Raw genomic sequence first — 27,121 nt, forward strand, 5'->3', positions numbered from 1 at the left:
ATCTTGCCTCATATAGTCAAGAAATGGTGACTAGAAAGGTAAGTTATTATGCAGGCAAAAGGTAAGGGAAATGGTCTCTTTAGAAATAATTTGCACTTTGAAGTTTCTTTGCCCTATAAGATATTTTCATCATTTTAAAAAATGTTTTTCTCTTCTCAGCTTCATGGTGGATCCTGAACAACAACTAGATGTTCCTAGACATTTTCTTTATGGTTCCAAGTGCAAAACAGGTGTTCTTATCTAAAATGTCAATTAGAAAATTATCTGTGGTTGTTAATCTACTGTATACTTTTGTTTAGTATATTGACTAAGTGCACTCTTTTAAAACGTATTCTATAACTTTATCATTCATGTGAATTTTAACTCAATTTTCAAAGTTCACTATTCTCAATATTTAATGCTAAATGCTTTGCTACACTGTAACCAACCTAAAACCTTTTAGTGACAAAATCCTAATATGTGGAAAAAAGCATATGCATAAAGGAATAATATTGTGAAAAAGAATTTGTTATGATAAAGAAAAAATATTTGAAGTGGAAACTTTTAGAGCATTACTTCATAGGGCAGATTTTGTAAACTGTTGTATACTGTAAAGGGTTAAATCAGCATTTTGTGATTTTTCTGTGATTGAAGTTTATTCTTCAACAATGTCTACTCCATCCCCAACAGCCCTATGACTATTATCGTTACATTAGTTAAAAAGTTAGTATATAGGCATCAAACAACCTTGGCTGTAACCTATAGAATCTCTATCTATGTATCAAGTTATAAACTGGTTTTTCAAAAGTGAACAATTCTGTGATAAGTTGGAGTACCATTTAGTAACATAGCAACATTGTATCATTTATTAGCATTATAATTCCTTGTTATATAAGTTAAATATATCAAGAAAGAAGACAGTATTACTTTGGAAAAATGTGGTTCAAATTTTATGGCATATAGTTTTGGTAAGCAGTCAAGACAGCTAACTTTTCTTATGAAAAATACATATTTGCATGTAAATAAATATTTCAAAATACTTGAAAAAATTTTAACCCAAAGGAATAAATAAGAATTATAAAACAAGCACAAAACCTTAGAGAAGTCATAAAATAATAGGGAAAGTACTAGACAGAAAACATCTGCTTTCTGGTTTCAACACTAGAATGACTAAAACTATCTACCTATACAACAACTGTCTATAGATAGTATATTATCTATACTCTGCTCGACAAGCTCAGAAATTAAATATTTGTAATAATAAAAATCTGTTCTGGTTATAAACCCTGCTAATGAAAATATAATACATAAAAAATGTATTGTCATGCTATTTTCTTTTTTTTTTTTTTTTTTTTTTTTTTTTTTTTTTTTTTGAGACGGAGTCTCGCTCTTGTTACCCAGGCTGGAGTGCAATGGCGCGATCTCGGCTCACCGCAACCTCCGCCTCCTGGGTTCAGGCAATTCTCCTGCCTCAGCCTCCTGAGTAGCTGGGATTACAGGCACGCGCCACCGTGCCCAGCTAATTTTTTTGTATTAATAGAGACGGGGTTTCACAATGTTGACCAGGATGGTCTCGATCTCTCGACCTCGTGATCCACCCGCCTCGGCCTCCCAAAGTGCTGGGATTACAGGCTTGAGCCACCGCGCCCGGCCTGTCATGCTATTTTCTAGTATAAATTCCTTTGAAATTATAAGTCTTTGGGGAAAAATATAAGGTAAAATATTCCTGTTTTTCCCCTTTGAAAAACTCAGGAGAAAGGAAGATTAAACTAATAAAATTTTATTTCTTAAGTATAAATTTGACCTAAAATATTTTCTCTAATTCATGAAACAGCAACTCTTACCAATACCTTTGTTTACTCTCAATCCTCATTCAATATACATAAAATTTTAAAATCCTTTCGTAGTTTCTATTAGAAATAAGTAGGAAATTCTGATATATTATACATAAACACGTGTGTATATGTGTGTGTATATATGTGTATGTCTGTGCCTCTGGTCAACTCTAAGGATGACAAGCACTGTGTAACAACACCTGGGTCAACTCTTTTAATTTATATACAAAGCAAAGAATGACATAAATGGAGATATACAATGATTATTCAAACAAGCTATACATATGTACGAAGGCAAACAGACACGTAACAAAACAGTCTCTGCAGACCAGACTGATTGTATACAGTAAGAAAAGATCAAAACCTAAGGGCCTTTTGACAAACACTTCTTGAAATGTTCGTTGTAAATGGTTTCAAAAATACAAATTATAGCCAATCAAAACATTGGCTTTGGTTAGTCCATTGAAGTATCCAGTTTAAAAAGCATATCAAATCTTTTGGGTACTAGGCAGTTTCCAAAGTAGCATGGTAGTATTACTTGTTGTTAAAAGGGTTCCGTTTTCAGTAATAGTACTAAGTAGAAGGGGTCTGTAGATTCCAAATTGGAATATGCTCTATCAATCAATCATATTCTGAAACAAGAATTAAAATGACTTGAGAATGGGCAAATAATAAAGCAAACCAATTTAATTATATGGTCATTCTGACCCCAGCTCTCTTATACAAATTATACATATATTTGGGCATGTTTGTGAGAGTTGTATGTATGTGAACATGTGTGCATGTGTATTAACATACACATATATACTGGAACTTATTGTAGAAAAGGAAACGAGTAGGGCAAAAAAAAAAAAAAAGAAAAGAAAAAACTGGGACCTAAGTATAAATATCTCATTTTAAAGTAAACAATAAGTTTATAGTTAACAAAGTTTTTTTTTTTTTCTATTTAAAAAACAATCCATTTTCCTAAAGAACAAAGTAATTAAAAAAAAAAGATGTCACTAAAAGACCAAGGCGGGAAACATAACATGGACTACAAGCTTGAATCTGGGGAAAAAGAAGATCAAAAACCAGTGAAGGAAAAGTACTAGTTTTAGGAGTTCAAAATTCAGTGAAACAAACTTTTTGCAGTAGACTTAGGGATCTGAGAAACAGAATTAATTAGGGAAAGTTTACACTTACCTATACATCATCAGCAGATATTTCTGGAAGAAACCTTCTTTTTTTTTTTTTTTTTTTTTGAAACAGTAACATTCAGAGTGACAAACTGAAGGAGAATTAATGTATAAAATTTCTAGGAATTAAAAGCTTAAACCCAAAAATTCTTCATCCATATATGTTACAAGAAATTACAGAATTGAAAGTTCATGTACCTCAATTATTTGCAAATGCCTAAAGTATTTTGGAAATAAAAGTATCAGTTTTACTTTGAAATTGCTCAACTTCTACTATTCATATGGTCTGATTAGTGACATAAGTAGCAGTTGTTTTTCAACTTCAGTTTCATTCACTACCATTGTTTCCAAATTATCAATCTCTGCTAGTAATTGTGAATCTAAGATCATATTATTATCAAAATCCTAGAGATCAATCATATATCTGAAAAGAAATCCCTATTAAAAAATTCTCTCTCCTGTCATTGAGAGCTACGCATTGAATATTCTGAATCAATCATTCTAAGCCTCTGGAGAGACTGTACTGATCCATTCATGAGCTGGTATGAAATCAGTGGGAAGCAGAACAACAAAAACAACTTTAAAAGCAGCAAAAAATTTGTACCATATATACACTGTAGCAAATATTTTATATTTGGAAGTCTTTACAACTTACATTTCCATTCCATTATTACAAGTGACGAAAAACAAAAAATAGCAAATAGCATGCAAATTATAAATACACAGTCTTATTACTTCACTAACCAAATTCTTACTTTCCTGTGTTACTTCCCAATTTATGCAGGAAACTGCCTGCAAAGCTGAAACTGATTAGAAAATTCTTTATAGTTTAAAATAGTTCTTTCTCATTTTTAGAGAAGTCAAATAGCCAACCATCAAAATTAAGAATAAATTGAATTGTTACAGTCCATTAGAGTTATAGTTACTAGATCCACCTCATTTACAGATGTCCAAAATATAAAATGAATAATTCTTTATCTTCATATTCATCTGTTCTTCAAATGCTACTTAAAACTTTGGTTGTTTTCCTGTATAATAAAATAAAAGGTTAATTTACCAATTGATTGAATACAGTTTTTACTAATTAGTTTATCAAACCAAATACTGTGAATGTACCAGGTGTTTATAGATGTAAATGCATGTTACGATAGAAACTATTAAAGTAACTAGAACTGTCAAATAACAGTTCATGTTTTAAAAATATATGTAATTCATTTAAAACTATATTAAATTGTATTCCAAACCTGTTGTTCTGTTTGTGACACCTAGCTTTAAAAAATGTATTAATGTGTAAATCAAAAGTAAAATTGTAATGTATAAGTTTGTTTAAAAAAGTGTATGTCAAGCTTTTATTTACACAATAAAATGTTATTAAAGATGGAAAATCTACAAATGAAAAGGTGACTATAGTTTATATAGCACCGAAGGTTATATTTATTCTTACAGACCATGGATTACATATCCCAAAGATTGTTGAACAAGTGGGAAAGTGCAAGTACATTTTTTATTATTTAATATTCCTGTACCAGAACTATTATTATAAAAATATTTTAACTCCTTAAAAATAATTAAAACCTTAAAAGGAACTGGCTAGAGATCTAAAGTTAGGGAGTTTAGGTGCCACTGCAGTATGAGGAAAAAAAGACCTAACTCCATAAAAACCCTAGAAGAAAACCTAGGCAACACCATTCAGGACATAGGCATGGGTAACAACTTCATGACTAAAACAAACACCAAAAGCAATGGCAACAAAAGCCAAAATAGACAAATGGGATCTAATTAAACTTACTTAAGAGCTTCTGCACAGCAAAAGAAACAATCATTAGAGTGAACTGGAAACCTACAGAATGGGAAAACTTTTTACAATCTACCCATCTGACAAAGGGCTAATATCCAGAATCTACAAAGGACTTAAACAAATTTACAAGAAAAAAGCAAACAACCCCATCAAAAAGTGGGCAAAGAATATGAACAGACACTTCTCAAAAGAAGACATTTGTGCAGCCAACAAACATATGAAGAAAAGCTCATCATCACTTGTCATTAGAGAATGCAAATCAAAACCACATTGAGATACCATCTCATGCTAGTTAGAATGCCCATCATTAAAAAATCAGGGGACAACAGATGCTGGAGATGATGTGGAGAAACAGGAATGCTTTTACACTGTTGGTGGGAGTGTAAATTAGTTTAACCATTGTGAAAGACAGTGTGGCAATTCGTCAAGGATCTAGAGCTAGAAATACCATTTGACCCAGCAATCCCATTACTGGGTATATACCCAAAAGATTATAAATCATTTTATTAAAAAGACACATGCACATATATGTTTACTGCGGCACTGTTCACAATAGCAAAGACCTGGAACCAACCCAAATGCCCATCAATTATAGCCTGGAAAAAGAAAATGTGGCACATATGCACCATGGAATACTATGCAGCCATAAAAAAGGATGAGTTCATATCCTTTGCAGGGACATGGTTAAAGCTGCAAGGTAAAACTTAATGCCCACCTCATAGAGTAAAATTAATACCAGGTGAATGATATAATTTAATAGAAAAAATAAAACTTTTAGAGTATGGAACAATATTTTCACGACCTTTCAATTAAGAATATTTCTTAAACAAAATATAGCTATTCCATTCTGTTTCTTGGGTAGAGTTACTTTATAATAACTGGTTATATTATACCTTTAGATTTTTGCAGTTTTCTGAATTACTTATATTTTGTAATAAGGAAGGTTAAAAATCTAGAGGTAGAGTCTGATGAAAATGTTAAAGGCAAATATTTTTGTAATATAATATTACAATACTAAATTAGAAAACTACTTACTGGTTTTTGCAGTACAATGGGATGATCAGGCAGAAAGTCTGGTTTTTTTCTGCAGATGGAAACACTTGAGAGCTTCAACAGGAAATCTCTGCTGTATTTAATTCTCTCTGTAGATATTAAACATCAAATGTAATGGTATGAAATGTAGAACTATCTAGATCACTTTTTGGTTCATTTCTTTCTAGATGTCCTCTATTCATTATTTTATAAAATGATGAGTAATGTCTATGCAAAAGAGAAGGAGGAGAAAAAAAAAAGCTTTGAAAAGTATCTACTGCCTCCAATTCTCCTTTTACATAGAAAGAAAACCAAGTAACCAAGGAAAAATAAAAGAAATATAATTAGAAAAATGGGAAATGCATGGCTTTTTTCATCTGGTTATTCAAGTCTAGTAAAATGATCTTGTATAAAGTATAACCACAGTAACAACTATTGGACAATTCAGATCCTGCCAAAATGTAAGGAGAACAATGTTTCAAATATCTGCAGATTTCACATCAGAAATGATTACCAGAAATGATCACCCAGACAAATTATATGCTGTGCCAGAAGACAATGGAATAATATTTTTAATGTGCTAAAAGTAAAGAACAGTAACCCAGAATTTCATATCCAGTAGGGGAAAAAAATCCCTCATGAATGCATGTGAAGGAAAGACATTTTCATGTAAAGTAAAACTGAATTCATCACCAGCAAATGTGATCTTCAAGAAATGCTAATGGAAGTTCTTCAGGCTGAAGGAAATTATACTAGATGGAGACTTTACTGTTCAGAAATAAAGAGCAAAAGAGATGGCAAATAGGTAAGTATAACAGATTCCCTTTTTTCTCTAAGTTTTATTTTTAAAAATATGTATTACTGTTAAAAGCAAAAGCAGCCACAGATAATATACAGTTGAAGGGTGTGGCTATGTTTCAATAAATTTTTATTTATAAAAACAGGAATTAGCCTGTAGGCCATAGTTTTCTGACCCCCTATGTTAAACATTACATTAAAGACTACAAATGACAGAGTGGATTTAAAAAATAAGAAGACCCTAGTATATGCTGTCTGCAAGAGACATACATTAAATAAAAAGATATATAAGTTGAAAGTAAATGGATATGAAAAGATATACATGCAAAGACTAGGAATAATAAGGCTTGAATTATTATCCTATCTTTCTATCAACTAAAAGGTAAGAATTATCAATGTGTTGTTCCTAATACACAGTTCTGAAATACATCAAGCAAAAATTAACTTACCTGAAATTTTGGGTCTGGCTTCTTTAACATTTTTGAGGTTCATCCTTAATCTGGAACATTCTATATAGCTAAACCATCAATCAAGTGTGAGAATAGAATAAAGATATTTTCAAATATACAAACTCAAAGAATTCACAACCCAATACCCTTCTTTTATGAAACTTCTGGAGAATGCACTTGGGCAAAATGAGGACATAAATCAAAAAAGAAGAAAACATAGAACTCAAGAAATGGAGGTAAGTGATGTCAGGGAAAATGGCCAAGTAGAGAACTGTAAAAGTCTTTCAGTCCACAAAAACAAGTAAGCTCATAAAAGCTGTCAGAATCAATTTTCTCAGAACCCTGGAATCTAACCCAAAGCTTGTATAAACCAGGGAAATGCTTAGTGAAGAAAAAATAGCTAAATTTGGGAAAAGTTTTGTGGCATGTAACTTACCCGGGACTATTTCCCAGATAGGTCATGGCCTTGCAGACAACAGCCCTCATTACTTTTATAGGTTCCCAGAACTGGAGGGAGTAGTATAGACTTTATTTTCAAAAAAAATTATGATTATTTGTTTTGACCTTTCTGGTGGTTCCCTGAAGAACCATCTCAAGAAGCTTGCCTATACTTCACACCTAACTAAGAATTCTCCCAGCATTAAGGGTGCTACCCAAAATCCATTTGTCCAAACATTTACAGGAAAATGTATTAGCTGCTTCCACTTGAGACAAGGGATAACAGTTGGAGCAAACATTAGGCATACCAAAAAGCTTGGGAGGAAAAGCTAGTAACAAGATGTTTTGAGGAAGAAGGGCACTGAAAGAATCCCAAATATTATTTCTAGAAGCTCACATGCATGTTAAAACTAGGTTTATGCTCACAGAAAAACTTGAAAAGATCCTAAGTACTCACTCCTAGCTGACTTTCAGATTCCTAGCAAGCAGACAATGAAGGTGAAGGCAGAATTGATGCAGTATGTCAAAATAAGAGGCCTTATGCAAAGGCTTAAAGAGGTGTTTCTTTGTTTTTCAGTTTGGTATGGTTCTAGGTACTGAAGGAAATTCTGTCAAATCACTAGCTGACCACTAAGATAACAGAACAGAGACTTCAATAGTCATGCATGACAAAGAATATAGATTTTACAGTATTCGTGCAGAAAAGTCACTAAGCCAACAACTACTACTACTACAAAGAGCAACAATAAATCCAAGGGAAGGAAGAAAATCTGATTTCCAGAGCAGCTACATTACAACATTCAAAATGTCCAGTTCTCAATTACAACAACAAAAATTATAAAGCATGCAAAGAATAAAGAAAGTATGGGCTCATGCACTGGAAAAAAGAAATTAATATAAATTTTCACTAAGGAAGTCAAGACATTGAATTTACTAGAGAAGGACTTTCAATAAACTAAATATGCTCTAAGAGCTAAAGAAAATTATTTTTAAAAGTGTCTCATTAAATAGAGAATATCAATAAAAAGATGGAACTTAGAAAAAACATAAAAATTCTTGAGTAGTATAATAACTAAAATGAAAAATTCATGAGACGGTTTCAACAGCAGGTTTGAGCAGGCAGAAGAATAAATCAACAAATTTAAAAGTAATTCAGTCTGAGGAGCAGAAAGAAAAAAGAAGAAAATGAGCAGAGTCTAAGACACTTATGATCGAGAATACCAACAAATATATAATAGGAGTCCCAGGAAAAAGTAGAGAAAAAGGAGAAAAAATGATATTTGAAGAAACTGTAGAGTAAAATTTCCAAAATTTAACAACAAAAAAAGAATCTATACATCCAAAAATTTCAACAAAGTACAAAGAATGCAGACAGCCCCAGCTTGTGATGGTTTGACTTAAAACTGTGTGACTTTATGATTATATGAAAGCAGTTCAAGTTATCAGTCTTTTAGCACGGGTAATTCTCTGACCAAAGACTTTCTGGGCCAAAGACTCTTCTATCAATTTACTATATTTTCAACTTATGATGGGTTTATTGGGAAGTAATCCCACCATAAGTTAAGGAGCATCTATCTGTATACTAAGAGATTCTTCACACATAGATACATCATAATCAATCTAAGCGAACAAAAATCTTGAGGTCAGAAAGAGTTGCAATTCCTCAGTTACAATGGATTCTCTATCAGATAAACAGCGGATTTCACATAAAAAACTGTTGATGTCAGAAGTCATGGGATGACATACTTAAAATGCTGAAAGCACAACATAAAGGTGAGTTTGGAGATATATATAGGAGCCATGTTTTATATAACATCGAAACTAAGTTGATATTAATTCAAACTAGTTTGTTATATTAATATTCAACACAACAACTAGGGACATATAAAATGTAAAGAAAATTAAAAGGAAATAAAAATAGTACACTAGAAAATATCTATTAAACACAGAAAACAGTAATGGAGGAATTAAATAACAAAAAAAAGACATATAGAAGACAAACAGCAAGATGGGAGGATTAAGTCCTTTATCAGTTAATTACATTAAATGTAAATGTACTAAACTTTTCAATTATTATAAAAGGCAGAGATTGGTAAAATGAATTTTTCTTAATCATCTAAGTATATTCTGTCTACAAGAGACTCATTTTGGATCCAATGATGAAAGTAAGTTGAAAGTGAAAGACTGTAAATGATATTCAATGCAAGCAGCAGTAACCAAAAGACAGCTGGAGTAAGTATACTAATATTAGACAAAAATAGACATTAAGACAAAAATTGTTATAAGAGACAACAAAGGACATTTATACAATGAAAAGAGCATCAATTCATCAAGAACATATAACAATTATTAAGCACATATGTACACAACAGAAAGAAAAACACAGAATTAAGCACAGAAATAGGCATTTCAACATTAATAACTGGAGACTTCAATATCCCATTCTCAATAATGGATAGGAAAACTTGACGGAAGATCAACAAGGAAACAGAATTTGAACAATACTACAAGCCAACTAATCTAATGACATATATACAACACTTTACCCAACAACGGCGCAATATACATTCTTCTGAAGCACATATGGAACTACAGCATACATATTCCACACACATAGAACATTCTCCAGGATGAACTCATATGTTAGGCCAAAAAAGTCTCAATAAATTTAAGAAGATTCAAATCATACAAAGTATGCTCTATGACCACATTGAAATAAAACTAGAAATCAAAAACAGAAGTAAACTGGAAAATTCACAAATACATGTAAATTAAAACACACTCTTAAACAACCAATGGATCAAGGAATAAACAACAGGGGACTTAGAAAATATGTGAGAAATGAAAACAAAGTCACAACATATCAAAACTTATGCAGTAAAAACAATGTTTGGAGCATAGTTGATAGCTATAAATGTCTATTTTAAAAAAGAAATAGCTGAACTAAATATCTAACATTACACATTAAGGAACTAGGATAAAAGAGCAAACTAAATCAAATAATAGAAAAAATGAACTAAATAATAAAGATCAGAGTGAAGATAAATGAAATAGAGACTAAAAAAAAACAGAGAAAATCAGCAAAACCAAAAGTTGGTTATTTGAAAAGATAAAAGCTAAAAAACCTTTACCAGGACTGATTAGGAAAAAAAATGATTCAAATTACTAAAATCATAAACAATGGTCTTGCATCCTGCAACTTTGTTGAATTTATTTTTATTAGCTCTAATAGTCTATGTGAATTCCCTAGGATTTTCTATATAGAGAGATGCTCCTCAACTTAGAATGGGGTTATATCCTAATAAACCCATTTCAAGTTAAAAATAGCAAAAGATGAAAATGTATGGCTGACTAGGAGTGGCATCTTGCTGATGCTGCCAGCATCATGAGAAAAGTACAGTTTCTACTGAACAGATACTGTTTTTGCACTGTCATAAAATCAAAAAATTGTAAGTCAAACCATCTTAAGTTGGGGATCATCTGTATAGGACTGTGTTCTCTGTGACTAGAGAAACTTTTACTTCATTTTTCCCAATTTAAATGTCATTTGTTTCTTTCTCTTCCCTAATTGCTATGGCTAGAACTTTCAGCATAACATTGAATAAAAACAGTGAAAGCAGGCACCCTTATCTTGTTCTTGATATTAGGGGACAAGCTTTCAGTCTTCACCATTGAGGATGATTTTATCTGTGAGTTTTTCATATATTTATCATGTTAGTTTCTATCAAGAAGGGATGTTGGGCTTTGCCAAATGCTTTTTCTTCAATTGAGATGATCATGTGTTTTCCTCCTGAATTCTATTAATGTGGTGTATTATTAGTGATTTTGATATGTTGACTCACCCTTGCATTCTTGAGATTAATCCCACTTGAACATGGTATATAATCTTTTTACTATGTTGATAGTAAAAAGTTTCTGTATTTTATTGAGGATTTTTGTATCTATATTTCAAGGGATATTGGCTATAGTTTTCTTTTCTTCTGATGTCTTTGGCTTTGCTATCAGAATAATATTGGCCTTGCTGGAAGTGTTCTCCCCTCTTCATTTTTTTGGGAAAAGTTTGAGGATTAGTGTTAATTGTTTTTTAAATATTTAGTAGAATTTACCAGTGAGAAGCCATCTAAGTCCTGAACTTTTCTTTGTTGGGAGGTTTTTAATTACTGATTCAATCTTCTTACTTGCTATAGGCCTATTCAAATTTTCTATTTCTCAATTATTTTGGCATACAACTGTTCACAATATTCTCATAATATTTTTTATTTTCATAAATTCATAGTAATGTCCCCTCATAAAATAAATTTATTTTATATATGATCAATGAACAATGAAAAATTCCATATATGACAGCATCAAAAAAGAATACAGTACTTAGGAATAAATTTTACCAAGAAGGTACATGACTTGTACACTGAAAACTATAAAATACTGCTAAAAGAAGTTAAAGAATACCTAAATGGGAAGATTTCTTATGTTTATGGATTGTCAGATTTAATATTGTTAAGATGGCAATATTCCTCTTGAAGTGATATATAGATTCAATGCTATCCCTATCAAATTTCTAATGGCCTCTTTGGCAGAAATGGAAACATTGATCTTAAAAAAAAAAATCACATGAAATTGCAAAGACCCCTAAATAGCCAAAACAATTTGGTAAAAGAACAAATTTGGAAGACTTACACTTCCCAATTTTAATAGTTACTACAAAGCTATGGTAATCAAAAAAGTGTGGTACTGACATATAACATATTTTATATGACAGACATATAAAACAAGAGAACAGAAGTAAGAATACAGGAATAAACACATCAAACACATACACCTGTAGTCAACTGATTTTTCAACAAAGGTGCCAAGACCATTCAATGAAAAAAGAACAGTCTATTTTACAAATTATGATGGGACAAGTGGATATCTGCATGACAAACAATGAAGGTTTGTCTGCCATCATATATAGAAATTAACTCAAAATAAATTAAAGACCTAAATGCAAGAGCTAAAGCTATAAAACTCTTAGAAGGAAACAGGAGTAAATCTTAATGACCTTAGATGTGGCAATGATTTCTTAGATATGGCACCAAAAACATGAGCAACAAAAGGAAAAATAGTTAAATTTCATCAAAGCTAAAAAATGTGTGTATTAAAAGACACTATCAAGAGAATAAGATAAGCTCCAGTAGAGAACAAAAAGACGATATATATACACATGCATACACTGGAAGGAGAAGGGTGGCAGGAAGAAGAAGGAGAATAGATAATAGATAAAGAGTCTAATATCCAGAAGTCTTGCAACTCAATAACAAAACAACCCCATAACAACCCAGTTAAAATACTGTTAAACAACTTGAATAAAGCATTTAAAAAAAAAAAAAAACAGAAATAGCCAACAAGTACATGAAAAAACAAAATAATTAATCATAAGAAAAATGCAAATTAAAACCACAATGAGATAGTACTTGTCATCCATTAGGATTGCTTATAATAAAAACAGATTATAATAGCAAGGCTATTGAGATATTGGAAACCCGAGTACCTTGCAACTAAGAATGTAAAATGGTAGAACTACTGTGAAAAAAATCTGGCAGTTCCTTCTAAACACAGAATTACCAATGAACCAGCAAGTCTGCTCCTAGGTATATACCTGAGAGAAATTAAAACAAGTGTTGAAACAAAAACTCGTACACAAATGTCCACAGCAATATTATTCACAAAAGCCAAAAAGTGAAAACAACTCAAATGTGCATCAGTTGAGAATGGACAAACAAAATATGACATAATACATATAATGGAATATTTTTTAGTCATAAAAAGGAATAAAGTACTGATGGTGCTAAAACATGATGAACCTTTAAAACCTTATGGAAAGTGATAGAAGCCAGACACAAAAGATCACATATTGTTCACAAGAGAAAGGTAAATGTTTGAGATGATGGATATCTCAATTTCCCTTATTGATCTTTACACATTGCACATAGGTATCAAAATACAACATGTGCCCACAATTATTTTAATTGATATAAATAAAATATGTACAGCTATTATATATCAATTTTTAAAAATTGAAAAAATGTCACATATTGTATAATTCCATTTATATAATATGGCCAGATAGCTAAATCCAAATAGAAATAGATTAGTGTTTACCACACTGCCTAGGCAGAGGGGAGAGAAAGTAGTAACAGCTTAATGAGCATGAGGTTTCTTTCTAGGGTGATAAAAATGTTCTGGAATTGGTAGTATTGTTGCACAACATTGTGAATGTACTAAAAGCCATTTAATTGTACATTTTAAAATTGTTAAAATGGTGAATGAGTGAACTCTGCTTCAATTTTTTAAAAAAGAAACCAAAGGATTATAAAGGAATATCTCAAGATAATAGCAAAGGTCCACTGCAGAAAAATATCTGCACAGCAGTACTAAAGGACAACTAGTCCATATTGGAATAGGATAATGGAGTATTCTGAAAGGAATGTCCCATCTAAGGAAAAAAAGAACTGATATACTTGAGCATAAATATAAACAAGTGTGACAGAATTGTCAGAGCATTGTAGGAAAAGAATTAACAATAGATAACACAGAAAAATAAGGTAACCATTAGCTCTAGAATAAGTAATTAATTGCATGAAAAGGAAGATGTGCACCTCTTGGCTAGGCAGCTATATTTTACACAGTCATAATAGTATAAAGAGTGAGTAACACTTTAATTGAAACTTGTGAAATAATTACATGGTGAGGAGATGGAAGGGTGAAGAAGCGAAGGAACTTAAGTTCTCAATTACCAAGATAAAACATCAATATATAGTTTTTAAAAATTGAGAAATTTGAAAATAATTATATTTAGAAATATGACGATAAATATTAGAAGAAAAAACTAATGATATTTTCGTACGTCAAACTTTTAAACTACATACATTGATTGACAAAAATTTGGAAACTAAATTAAATCATTTTATTTTATTTTAAAATAGCTAATGTGGGAGAGACTATTGGTTCTCCCCTAGAGCAGTTCTTTCTTTTTATATCAGTAATAGAATTAACTGACTGTATTGCTAAAGGCTATGTTTCCCAGTCTACCCTGCCAGTAGGCACAGCATGACCAAGTTCTGGCAATGGGATGTAAGTGGAAGTACTATGTGCAACTTCTGGGTGATACTATAAAGGTGAATTTCCTTCCCCCTTCCCTCCTTCCTAATGGCGACACAAGGAACATGATGGCAGGAGTACAGGCAGTTATCTTGAGCCCATGAGATGGAAGCCATGTATTGAGGATGGCATAGCAATAAGGTAAGAGAACAATAGGAAAATAGAAACTTCATAGGGAAAAATCATTGACAGTTCAGAATTTTACATGATATAGAAAATCTAGTAATAAATTTCTATCTCGTTTAGGTGATTGTACTCCAGTGTCTCCTTGAAAGCAGTCAAACTGGTAGCCTGACTTATACAGATAGAAATCAATCTAAAAATATATAATAAAGTTTCATATTTACATAGGTTTGGATCTAAGCAATAAAATAATATTAACTTTATATAAATGCTAAGACATTCTGTGACGAAATTGGGAATTATGATAAAATTTTACCTTTTTTAACTGGAGACTGATGTTGCTGCTGTTCATTAAGACCTTGTGAAAAGGCTTGCATTCCAGTCGTCTTACACTATTGAACATGAAGAAAGTAATTTTTTAACTTAGGTTTTAAAATTGTATATAATTCATTTAACTACTCAAAAATACAAAAATATTTTCCTAATAATAAATGTATTAGTCAATCCATTTAGTGGGGGCTAAGTAATAGCAATCATTATAAGTCTGCTTATTAAAAATGAGCAACAAAAACATCTTTCAAAATATATTCACATATATCTATAGTTTTTTGACATCATTATGATTATTAAAAAGGAAAATAAAACTAAAGATGAATTTTATTGTCCTAAAGATAAATAATTCCACAGCCATTAAAAAATTTTTTCCTGAAAAAAATGCCATTTAGAAGAAAAATTTAATTGATGAAAACAACGCATTTTTATTCACAAAAATTCTGCAATAATACTATTTACTTTTTAAATATCTGAAGTAGAGACTGATGTCACTTTATAGGCATATGGACTATTTCATCTAATGCCTTGGAAATAAGATAAATAAGAAAAATTGATGTATCTGATGAGACAAAGAAAATCAGAAACACTGGCTGAGCTCTAGGTCTTGAAGGGATGCCTTAGTGCAGAGTTTTCCAGTCTCACTTGCAAAAGCATATTTATTATAAGATTGGCTAAACTAATCTAATGATATTTTAAAAATCCATTTTTACCTAAATCCCTTTCTTCTGATTCCATGCTCACCAAGAAATATTCAGATTCAATGTAGCTATCCATAAATCTCCCTAGAAGTAAACAATACACTGGTTGTACCAATAAGAGGAACCCAGAACACAAGACGTCAAGATTTCTAATTAAAAAATAATTGGTGTTCTGATTTTATAAATCAGTTTTATAAACTTGGTCAATAACTATCTACCCCTGGGAGATGATCTCCTCTTGTGCTGACAAAGTCAGTTTGCAAACCATCCCTGAATTAAGATAAATCACGAAGGCAGGTTTCTTTGGAGGAGACATTTATCCTGAAAAATAAATATCTCTGCTCCATCATTGTATTGACAAATTATACAAAAATTAAATTTCTGTAAATACTAGCTACTCCACCTAAAGGCAGTAGGACTAATTATCTAATGCTATGACACAATAAAGTCCATGGAGATAATTCTCACTATTTAGTCAAGAAAGTCACCAGAAAAAAATCAAGTTGTAGTAGAGCTTTTTATTTTTAAGCAGAGATAGAAAAAATTGAAAATGTCTATGATTTGGGTTCTCCAAAGATCTTCTAGACTGTTGTATTTAATTAACTATAAAATGCTATTCTACAAATAAAAAACTATTTGTAGTCTCTGGAAATGTTAGTAGAGGTACACTTCACTAATTTTTAACATCTACTTAAATGTAAGATCTAAAATCAAACTTGAAGGTAAAATTGTACTTTGTCATGTCTGTACATATTAAAATTTTAAAATGGTGATTATTTTAAATCTTAGTAGCATGTAAAAAGCATACCTACAAAACATTTTAACAGTGATCATCTATATGTTATCTCATTTATTATAATCCTATAAGGAATAAGGCAAGTGTTATGATCATTGTGTTATAGGTAAGGAAAATCAGACCAGAGGGTGTCAGAAGTGACACTGTGTTAGTTTCCAGCCCCACGTATTAAGAGACTGGCAACTTCTACCTCCTGTCTCTTCAAACATTAGTCTTTGAACCCACATGTAGTGTTGTAAGAAGCACAAGCCACTTGGAAAAGCCATTTGTAGGTGCTCACTCCAGTTCATAGTACTAGCTGAGCTCCAAGCCAATAGCCAGTATTAACTGACAACCTACTGGCAGGGTAGACTGGGAAACATAGTACTAGATACAATCCAATGTTTGTCAACTGATGAATAAACAAATTGTTGTATATTTACAGTTGCATTCTATTCTACATTAAAAATCCAACTACTTATATATACAACATGAAAGGATCTCATAAACATAATGCTGAGCAACAAAACCCAACACCAAGGAATACGTATTATCTTATTTCATTTATATGAAACTCTAGAACAGTCAAAACTAACTTATCTATCATTAAAAGAAGTAGACCAATGGACGTATGGAGCAGGAAGGAGGGTTTGGGGTTAGTGTAAGTGGAGGTAGTAAATGATTGCAAAGGAACATAAGGACATTTTGGAGGAAGATGGAAGATTTTCATTGTGGGGTTCGTTACATGGGATAGATATTTCCAAAACTCACTGAACAAATGAGTTCACTTTACTGTATGTAAATTACACCTCAATAAAGGTGATTTAAAAATATATCAAAGGCATCAATCACGTTCCCAAATAAGCAAGCAGATTCTGGCAGCAGCAGCCTCTGGCAGAACTAGTTATGATTTCAGTGGTTCTCTATTTTCTGAGTCTGCAATGTCTGAAATTTAATCATTTTGGTCAATTTGACTGATGTTGTGTAACTTGCTTGATAGTGTTATAGTGGTGAGGACAAAAACATAATAAATTTCATCTCCCTACTATAAAAACAAATTCCTGTCAATACCGTGACAGAGAATAGAAAAATGAACTATGTAGGTTTTTTCATTATTTTATGTAATTCTCACAACATTGTAATGTAAATAGTAGCTATATTTTAAGACTTGAAGACACAGGCCAAGTAGTGAAACAATGTGTCTAATATCACAATGCTAGTAAAATAAGGTCATTTTCTACCTCAAAAAAATAAATAAATAAAAATAAAAATATATCAAGTATCTCTAACATAGGTTCTAACAGCTTTTGCATTATAATGGAAGCAGCAGACAAAATTGTATGTTTGGAAGTAATTTAACTCCATAATTTGACTTTTCTCTATAAAGCTGCAATATTAATATATTAATTTTTTACATATAAAGTAAAAGAAGGTCAACAATTCCAAAAAGTAATGAATATTGCTGTTGTATTAGGGAAATGTTAGCTGCCAGAACAAATAAAACATTTCTGTGACTTATAGAAAACTTATAATAAAGCCAGCATAATTAAGACATCATGATATTGATACACAGAGACACAAAAATGATCACTAGAACAGAATAAAGAGCCTAGAACAGATATAGCTACATGAAAACTTATTATCTAATAAAGATTCCACTATAAATCAGTGTGGAAAGGATGAATTATTCAGTGAATTATGCTTTATAATCAGTTGCTTATAGGAGAAAAACTAGATTTCTATATTACACCATCCAAAAAAATCACCTTCAGGTAGACTATTCACCTAAATATGAAAGCAAAACTTTAAACTTTTTGGAAGAATACACAAGAAAATATCTTAATTTTGGGACTGTGAAGACTGAAGACTTCTTAAAAGTGAAATCCTAAAGAAAAACATTGATAATATGACATTAATATTTAAAACTTTTAAACAAAACAAAATGACTCTCTCACAGACCATATTCCTGGACAAGAAAATATTTGTTATAACATAAGAAAAATAATTAGAATCCAGAAGGTATTTTAAAGGCATATAAATAAAAAAGAAGAAAACCCAGGAAAAGTAGGATAATGATATGAATTGGCAATTCACGAAAGTGAAAATCCGAATGATCAAACTAAACATATAAAAAGATGCTCTACTTCACAAGTAACAGAGAATTAAAAATTAAAACCAACCAAAATATATAATTTCTCATCCACTGTCTTACCCAGTATTCAAGTTTGACAACAGCAAGGTGAGGATGTAAGAAAAATCAGAGCCCCTGCTCATACAAATTGCTTTGGAGAGTAATTTGGCAGTATCTAAAAGTTGAAGTTAAGAATACTTAGCAATTCTATTCTGATTTTATGACACAGAGAACCTCTCAAACATGTAAAAATGAAACATATAGATGGCAGTCATGGTAGTATTTATTATAATATAGTAACAAGTGCCATCAACAGAAAATAGAAAAAAAATGTGGTATAGTCACATATATCAAAAGATTGTTCTGTATCAGCACATATTGAACTGCTTTATTAATTGTAAAGTTGCATAGTATTCCATTTATGAATATATTTATGGTTGTGTATGCATAGTCTATTCCTGGATAAGAAATAGTATCTAGAGGCTGGGCATGGTGGCTCACACCTGTAATGCCAGCACTTTGGGAGGCCGAGGCAGGTGGATCACCTGAGGTCAGAAGTGCGAGATCAGATCAGCCTGGCCAACATGGTGAAACCCTATGTCTACTAAAACAACAAAAAAATTAGCTGTACGTGGTGGTAGGTGCCTGTAATCCCAGCTACTCAGGAGGCTAAGGCAGAAGAATCGCTTGAACCTTGGAGGCGGAGGTTGCAGTAAGCCAAGATTACACCATTGCACTCTAGTCTGGGCAACAAAAGTGAAACTCCATCTCAAAAAAAGAAAGAAAGAAATAGTATCTAGATAAGAAACTGGTATGATGCATCTGGATAAGAAACTGGTACAATGCTTACTTTTGATCAGAGGAAATAGAAGACTGGGACAGAGATTGGAGGGAAACTTCAATAAATGTCATTTTATATATTTTGAATTTTAAACTTTGTGGCTAATTAGTCAAAAAAGTAAAATTTTTAATAAAATGTAAAAGCGAAAATGACAAAAACACATTTATGTAAAACTTAAAACAATTCTACTTATCATAGCAAAAGTACAAATATATTCATGGAAAAACTAACAAATTGAAGATAGTTATCTATGGGTAGGATGGTAAGGAAATGGGATGGTAGAAGCATATATATATATAGGGTTTGTAACTATATGTGAAGTTTTTTTCTTTAAACTTTTTTAAAGCAAATAAAGCAATATGTTTAGATTTGAAAATGCTGGGTGACAGATAAATGCATGTTACATTCTCTTTAACATATGCTTAAAATACACAATAAATTTTTAGTAAGTATATAAAGCATAGTATCTGGCACACAAAGCCATCTAACACACATTACTTTCCAATCTATATTTCTTTTTATTTTAATTTCTAAGACTTACTCTGCTAATAACTCCACTTTGTATGCACTGAGTGTTGCATGGATATTCATTTTGAAAGTTGAAAGGGAACACTGCTCCTGTTAGGAGAGGGAAAAAATGATTTTATATAACTATTATTTCAAAAAATAATATCATCAACTAAAAAGTTTAAGTATCCAGGATATTCTTGGCACTGTTTTGAATTGTGTTCTGGTAGTTCATTTATTCAAAATTCATCCAACCTTATGAAATGTCAGACGCTGTGTTAAAAGGATGGGCATACGGACATGAAAAGAGTTCAGAGATAAGAGTTCACAGTCCACTTTAAAAGACAAGCTCATATATAATGATACGATTTGATAAACTGTAAGTTTATTGAGAGATTTATAGAAAGTACTAGGGCAAGCAGAGTAAATTTGGGCTATGGCATAGGTTTCACAAGATGAAGTAATTAAATCTGAATCTGAATCTTAAAGAAAAAGTAGATAATTCCTTTAGGGATCTGCATTGGCCAGGGAGTATGTAAGCGTGTTAAGAAACACCAAAATTAATTTCTGTTTTACTAGACGTTTCTGCTTAATAATTCCCTACTCTGCTGTCTGGATCTTAAGAAGATACAATTAAATAAGATACCAGGGCTACTTGCCCACCTTGTATTCCCCCTCATTCTCATTCTTCCATGTAATAATCTTGGAGAGAAATCAGTGAAAAATTGGATCTGCAGAGATGAAGTGGGGTGGGAGTTGCTGGAAAAAGTCTGGTCACAGAAAAGAACCGCTGCAATGGTTTTATATTCTTTCCTTTAGGATAAAATTTGAGACGTGACCCTACACAACTGCTTCTACTGCACCAGAAGCATACAGAATCAGCATTACTCAGCTATGGTCCCAAAAGATCCATAAATTTCATTTATCTGACCTAAGTCATAGGCATATTGAAAGCAAACATGACCAATGTGGAGATTATCTTCCTTGAAGGATCCAATGATGGGAAAATGAACACAAGACAGAAACCGGTGACACTTCTACCTTTTTTGCTTCATTTGTAGACTCAATAAAATATCTATATTTTCCTTTTCTAAGTAGTAAGTTAATTCAGTTGAATACCCAGACTAAGAAAAATTTTTAAAAGTTGTATGTATATCATCTAAAGTAGACACAGGAGCCATTCTGGCAACAAGTAATGAATATAATTAAAAGACTAATATTCCAATTTAGAAGTTAAATACCAGGTATTCAATAATTTGTCCAAAAGAATATTTTCATGGGTAAAAGAAAAACATTTTAGAATGTTTAAAATAAAATTTTTAAAATTAGATATGTTCCAGTTCAAACACAGCCATAACCTCTATCAGAGTACAAGTATGACACAACTACTACAGATTCTTTAAGATTTATGCTAATCTTTTTTTTTTTTTTTTTTTTTTGCATTTAGGTATGGCCTTATTCTTTTAAAAGGTTAAATTATCTCTCCAGCATGATTGCCCTGCAGTGATCATAATCACAGGGCACAATCTGTACTGGGAGTATCACTCTAATCAGAAACCAGAAGCCTACAAAAAGGAGACATGAAAAAAACCACACACAAAAAAAGTTACTTTCAGTCAAGGGTTATTCTTCTTACCTTTGTTGGTCTATAAGATTATAGATTGGTAGATAATTATGAAGCATTTTCTTTCAGTAATACTTATAAACTCTTAGTTTTCACTATTTCTTTAAATATCCACATGAAACAATTACTTTATATATTAGCCTTTCAAATACAAACTAGCCATTAATAAATTAATATTTAAAGAACTGTACATTCTATTACTCACCTGGTGGAGAAGTTAGATGACGAACAGGTCTTGCTGGTTGAAGCGGTTTACCAATTAATTTTTTGGTTTCCATTGTCAGAAAGACCTTGAGGTTCCATACTTGAAGATGAAAAAACACATTTTTATCTTTTGGACAAAACAATCAAGATGCTTTACATATATACAGATCACCACAACTTTTTTTTAAAGACACCTATTTTATAAGTTAAAGTGGAAAACGCAAACACAAAAAAGCATTTAATATGCAACACTCAGACTTCTTTTATAGCATTTGTCACAGTTAAATATTCCCTCTTTAAAACATTTTCTTTCCTTAATTTTACTGACCCTGTATTTCTTTTCTTTTTACTTTTGAGGCAGAGCCTCACCCTGTCATCCAGACTGGACTGCGGTGGCACGATCATAGCTCACTTCAACTTCAAGCTCCTGGGCTCAAGAGATCCTCCTGCCTTAGCCTTCCAAGTAGCTGGGATTACAGGCATGAACCATCATATCCAGCTGTTTTTTTTTTTAAGAGATGGGGGTCTCACTACGTTGCCCAGGCTATGTTCTTTTGGTTTGTTTCCTATTTATTTGATTGCCTCTTCTAACCTCCTTAGCTGATTCCTCTTGTTCTGTCTTTAATTAAATGTAGGGGTTCTTACAAATTTGGCTTTAGTCTTCTTAGTTAAAACTCATCTATGCTTATGGTTGTAACTTTCTATCTACAAGATAAATATGCACTAATTTATACTTTCAGCATCCACTTCTCTTTTAAACTCCAGTTATATTTTTCTAATTGTTTAATAATATTTCAATTTATATATTATCACAGGTACCTCAAATTCAATATATCGAAAACCAAATTAATAACTTTGACTCATGTATTCCTTTAAAGTCATCACCAACTCCCTCGGACCGCACTTGGTAAAACAGTCTTCAATTTGACAGTCTAAATTAGAGCCTCTGACCCCAAAATCAGTCTTTAATTCCTGTTCATGCTACTTCCAAAATATTAATGTTGTTTCATCATATATCTGGACATTCAAGTGTTTTGTTTAGAGTTCCCTCACTATCTCTGTTGCTCTTCTTCCAAACAGCTATTTATTTGTCAAGATCAAGATGAAGTTCTTGCCACTTCCTTGGAAAATATCCTCATATCTCAATAGGTAAGGTTAAATAAAATAATATACATAAAGTTCTCTAATAATAAACTAATAATATCAATAATAACAATTCCTCTTTCCTTACATTCCTCCTCCACTGGTTCCTACTGTATTTTGTTTATCAGTTTTTCTAAAATAAATCATAATAAATATATTACATGTCTACTTGATTGGACTATCAGTTAGTTGAGGCCACAAAAACTAGACCTTATTTATTTTTGTATTCTAATATGTGCAACATAGATTTACTAAATAAACTCCATAAAGTACCTCGTCATTGCAACTAAAATCTGATGCCTGTATTGGACACAAGATTTCCAAATTTTGATGCCCATCAAGACAAAGTCAAAGTAAAACTCCAGTTGTTCCTGCACTTGCTTATCCAGAAATAATTGTAACTATATGATACTAAGCAAATAATAAGTCTGACTGTTTCCCCAAGTATAAGAGAGAGTTAGTAACCCTTTAAGTTTCCATAAATGCTTTATCCTATTTTAAAATATCTTTGGACATATATAATTCAAAAGTTAAAATTATAAACTTATCAACAATCTCCCAAAATTAGGAATGATAACTAAGCTCCCAAAAGCTACTATTTGGAGATAAACCAGCAAGTACTCCAAATTAATACCTACCCAGCTTTGTAATGTGTTTGTTAACTAGTTTTTCAACATGGCAATTAACAACCTCTAACAGGCCGGGCGCGGTGGCTCACGCCTGTAATCCCAGAACTTTGGGAGGCCGAGGCGGGTGGATCACGAGGTCAAGAGATCGAGACCATCCTGGTCAACACGGTGAAACCCTGTCTCTACTAAAACTACAAAAAATTAGCTGGGCATGGTGGCGCATGCCTGTAATCCCAGCTACTCAGGAGGCTGAGGCAGGAGAATTGCTTGAACCCAGGAGGCGGAGGTTGCGCTGAGCCGAGATAGTGCCATTGCACTCCAGCTTGGGTAACAAGAGCGAAACTCCGTCTCAAAAAAAAAAAAAACAAAACAACAACCTCTAAACAAAACTAATGCTCTCTGTACTTGTTGGGCAGTACAACTTGATATAACCAGAAGCAAAAAAAAAAAAAAGTTATAAGCACAAGTAGAAAAAATACTTAAAATAAATAGTTACTAGTATTTTCCATGTGGAAGAGTATATTTAAAATAAGGACCAAAAAGCAACCTACTATACATTGCTTTATTAGATGTTTATCCTACCTATTTTAGTTAAGACCCCAATACGAGTATGTAGTAACTTTCCATCCTGTTCCCCATATGAAACTAGTGAATCAGAATACAACAGAATAGAGTACTTTGGCACACATTTCCCTGTTTTTCATTGCTCAGCTGAAATTTAGTTGTAGGTTGTTAAGTCTTTTCCAAATGCTGAGCAAGGCAAATCCACAGTATTCAAACTAGGGATTTTCAAGAGTTGAGGATTACAGAACTCTATTATATGAATTTGCAACACAAGTAAATAAATAAAAATTAAAAGCTCTTTTGTTGCCACCTACCCTTCAATTTACAGTAGGAAAGATACAGCAACAGCTCCCTTTATATAAATCCATATCAGTTAAGGAAATTAGAATAGATGGTGTCATGCAATATTCTGTTTAATATTTTTTTTTTAAGTGAACTATGCCTGCATGGAATCATTGACATTATAGGGGACAAGTTTGGGATTACAATGCATACTACATCACACCATCATGTTATTAATAAAAAAGGTTAAGTGTTTATGTAAAGTAATTATTATTGTAAAACTGATTCATGGGATTATAATTAAGGAAGGACTCCATAAACCAAAACCGAATTCTCAGTTTAGTTAAAAATAATAAAGACTTAACTGCACTACAAAGTCATTATACAAAATAAGTTCAACCTTAAACTCTAATATGCCTGCTTAATCCATGGAATGTAGAGATCAAAAAATTTCCCTTGAAGCTACTGGTACTACCTAGAGTAGGCATGTATGATATCAACTATTCAAAGCACAGTTACAAAAGAAACAGAATCCTGCCTACAACACTGGGTAGCAAGTAGTGGGCCTATCATAATGTTGTAAAATGTAAATTTTAAAATGTAAATGTATACTTACATGGCATAAATGTTTTTTAAAGGATATTTTGAGTCAACATCTCCAAAAAACTTTCTATTAATACATGCTGAGAAATGGTTGCTGAATCATTTTTTTTTTCAAGTTCACATACACTTAACAAATCATCTTTAAAGGCCAAGTTGTATGAATAGAATACTGGTAAATCAGTTATTTACAGTTGCTATTCTACATCTGGCAATACTAACTATATCTTAGATTCCTCTTCTGTTTTAAAAAATTCACCTAAGTATGAATCCTCAGGCCCTATCAGTCCTAATATTGCCAATAAACCTAGAATTTTCTAAAATACAATGGGATAATAAGGAGATATACTGACCAATTTGGACAAAATCTTATTAACCTTATTTTTTAATTAACGTGCCATTTTAAGGTCCTACTACATACTAAATGCCTTATACATATCATCTCATTTAATTTTAAGCAATATATGAACTGTGGGAGAAAATTATCATTAGCCCCACTTTACAGATAAGAAACCTGAGGCTCAGAAAAATAAGAGACATGCCCAAGTCCACATAGCTACAAAGTGCTAGACGTCAGGATTTGACTACAAAGTTCACACTTTTGTACCAAAACTTGCCTATTTGGTACATAAAAGAAAGACATCTGACTTTCCATTTATTCCATGTGAACACTGTGTGTATAGATTTAAAAATTAACGATGAAAAGTAACATTTATTTATAAAGCCACGCAGAATAAATTGGTACATGCTAATAATTTCCATTTCCTCAATTTACCATTTTTCTTAGAATACTAAATAAATTAGGGAGTACTGTGCTTTCCTCACGCTACAGACATGGTATACTGCCATACCAACCACAGATCACAGCATGTAAAACATACTATGCAGTTTTTAGAAGCTGAGTACTACACTTAAAGTCTAACATAAATTCTAGCCTTCTTTGGAAAGTGCTGATGATTCCACTGCCGTTGAGAAATGAGATCATATGAAGTGAAATGATGAAATGAAAAGACCATATTTGCATTTACCTTGTGTATATTTCCTATATGATAACCAGATAAAATTTCATCTCAATTTCCAACTTCAAAACATTACAAAGTTAGGATTCCTTGAAACCAAATGTTGCTTGTAAGTAAACTGCTCATACTAACAAAATAACAGACGAAAAGTAACATACAGGACATTTTGGGGAGTAAGAAATAAACCACTTATGACTCAAGTGGTGAAAGACATTTCATGTTTCATGTATCTGGTTGCACTGTTAAGGAAAAATTAAAACAAAAATATCAAAAAACTAGAAGCTAAGAGAGTTCCATCATATTTTCCACTTCATGCCTTCTCTTTATAATTAATTTAAAAAAAAAAAATTTGGTCCATTTGAGGGATTTCTGAAAACAAACACAATTTAACATTTAGATGGGCTGAAGCTGTCCAGGTAATAGCTGTCTGTGATTACTTTAGTCATGTAATTGTCCTTTACGTAGCTTTGACTAAAACACCAGCAATGAAAACCTGTGCCACCAGGTGTAGGCGGCAAATCATCTTGAAAGCCTCCCACCGCCCGACACCAGGTGCTGGGGCAGAGCCAGAGGGAGCTGTGTACTTAGCTCCTTTTCTGGCGGTGGCTGTGGTCTCGGCTACTTGGCCCTCCGCCGGGCTCCCCCGGCACCCTACACTTTCCTTCCCCCCTTCCAAAGCGCTCACTCCCATCCCACTCCCACTTCAGGGTCCGCAGGGACCGAAGGGCCCCTCAGAGATTTCCCGACCCACCTCAGAGCTTCTCTCCCTCGTCTCAGCTTTTCTGGGGTTGGGCCTGGGAGACGGCGCCCACCCGCCTCCTCACACCGCGGGACTCGACTTTCGTCCCCTAGTGTCGCTCATCCTCCCCAGCCACTTACCGCCTCAAGATCCACGAGGATTTCGGGCCAGCAGCGTCGCCGCGCTCAGCCCAGACTTGGAGGCCGAGCGCCCCGCTGCCCGTCGGGGAACGGCTCTAGCCGCTAGTCAGCTCGCTGACCCGGGT

General features: G+C 32.5%; 2 protein-coding genes across 5 annotated transcripts in view; one reads left to right on the forward strand and one right to left on the reverse strand.

Moving 5' to 3' along the window:
* The window catches only part of NECAB1 (N-terminal EF-hand calcium binding protein 1), a 714,313-nt gene extending 713,004 nt beyond the window's left edge, over positions 1-1,309 (forward strand). For all 4 annotated transcript variants that reach the window (XM_064384351.1, XM_021675784.2, XM_064384352.1 and 1 more), the window contains one exon: positions 160-1,309. In XM_064384351.1, the coding sequence (XP_064240421.1) occupies positions 160-188 (29 nt within the window). In that variant the 3' untranslated portion in view covers positions 189-1,309. The remainder of the gene's footprint in view (positions 1-159) is intronic.
* CUNH8orf88 (chromosome unknown C8orf88 homolog) lies at positions 917-27,121 on the reverse strand. The gene is made up of 6 exons (XM_064384354.1): positions 26,997-27,121; positions 21,882-21,980; positions 20,087-20,163; positions 15,084-15,159; positions 5,823-5,929; positions 917-4,017 (listed from the first exon to the last, which is right to left on the reverse strand). Exons 2-6 carry the CDS (start codon positions 21,952-21,954, stop codon positions 3,994-3,996), a joined length of 357 nt encoding a protein of 118 aa, XP_064240424.1. The 5' UTR covers positions 21,955-21,980; positions 26,997-27,121; the 3' UTR covers positions 917-3,993.

This window comes from Aotus nancymaae, unplaced genomic scaffold (genome assembly GCF_030222135.1).
Source record: "Aotus nancymaae isolate 86718 unplaced genomic scaffold, 86718_ANA_hifiasm-v0.15.2.pri h1tg000036l, whole genome shotgun sequence".
Classification (NCBI taxonomy): Eukaryota; Metazoa; Chordata; class Mammalia; order Primates; family Aotidae; genus Aotus; species Aotus nancymaae.

Bases quoted from the DNA above. Each gene is read 5' to 3' on its own strand.
- CUNH8orf88 (XM_064384354.1), bottom strand. From the start codon at position 21,954: ATGGAAACCAAAAAATTAATTGGTAAACCGCTTCAACCAGCAAGACCT. The intron at 15,160-20,086 runs GTAAGTCTTAGA...CATGTTCAATAG, and splicing joins AAAGTGGAGTTATTAGCAGA to TGTAAGACGACTGGAATGCA. The intron at 5,930-15,083 runs GTAAAATTTTAT...TAATATCTACAG, and splicing joins TCAGTCTCCAGTTAAAAAAG to AGAGAATTAAATACAGCAGA.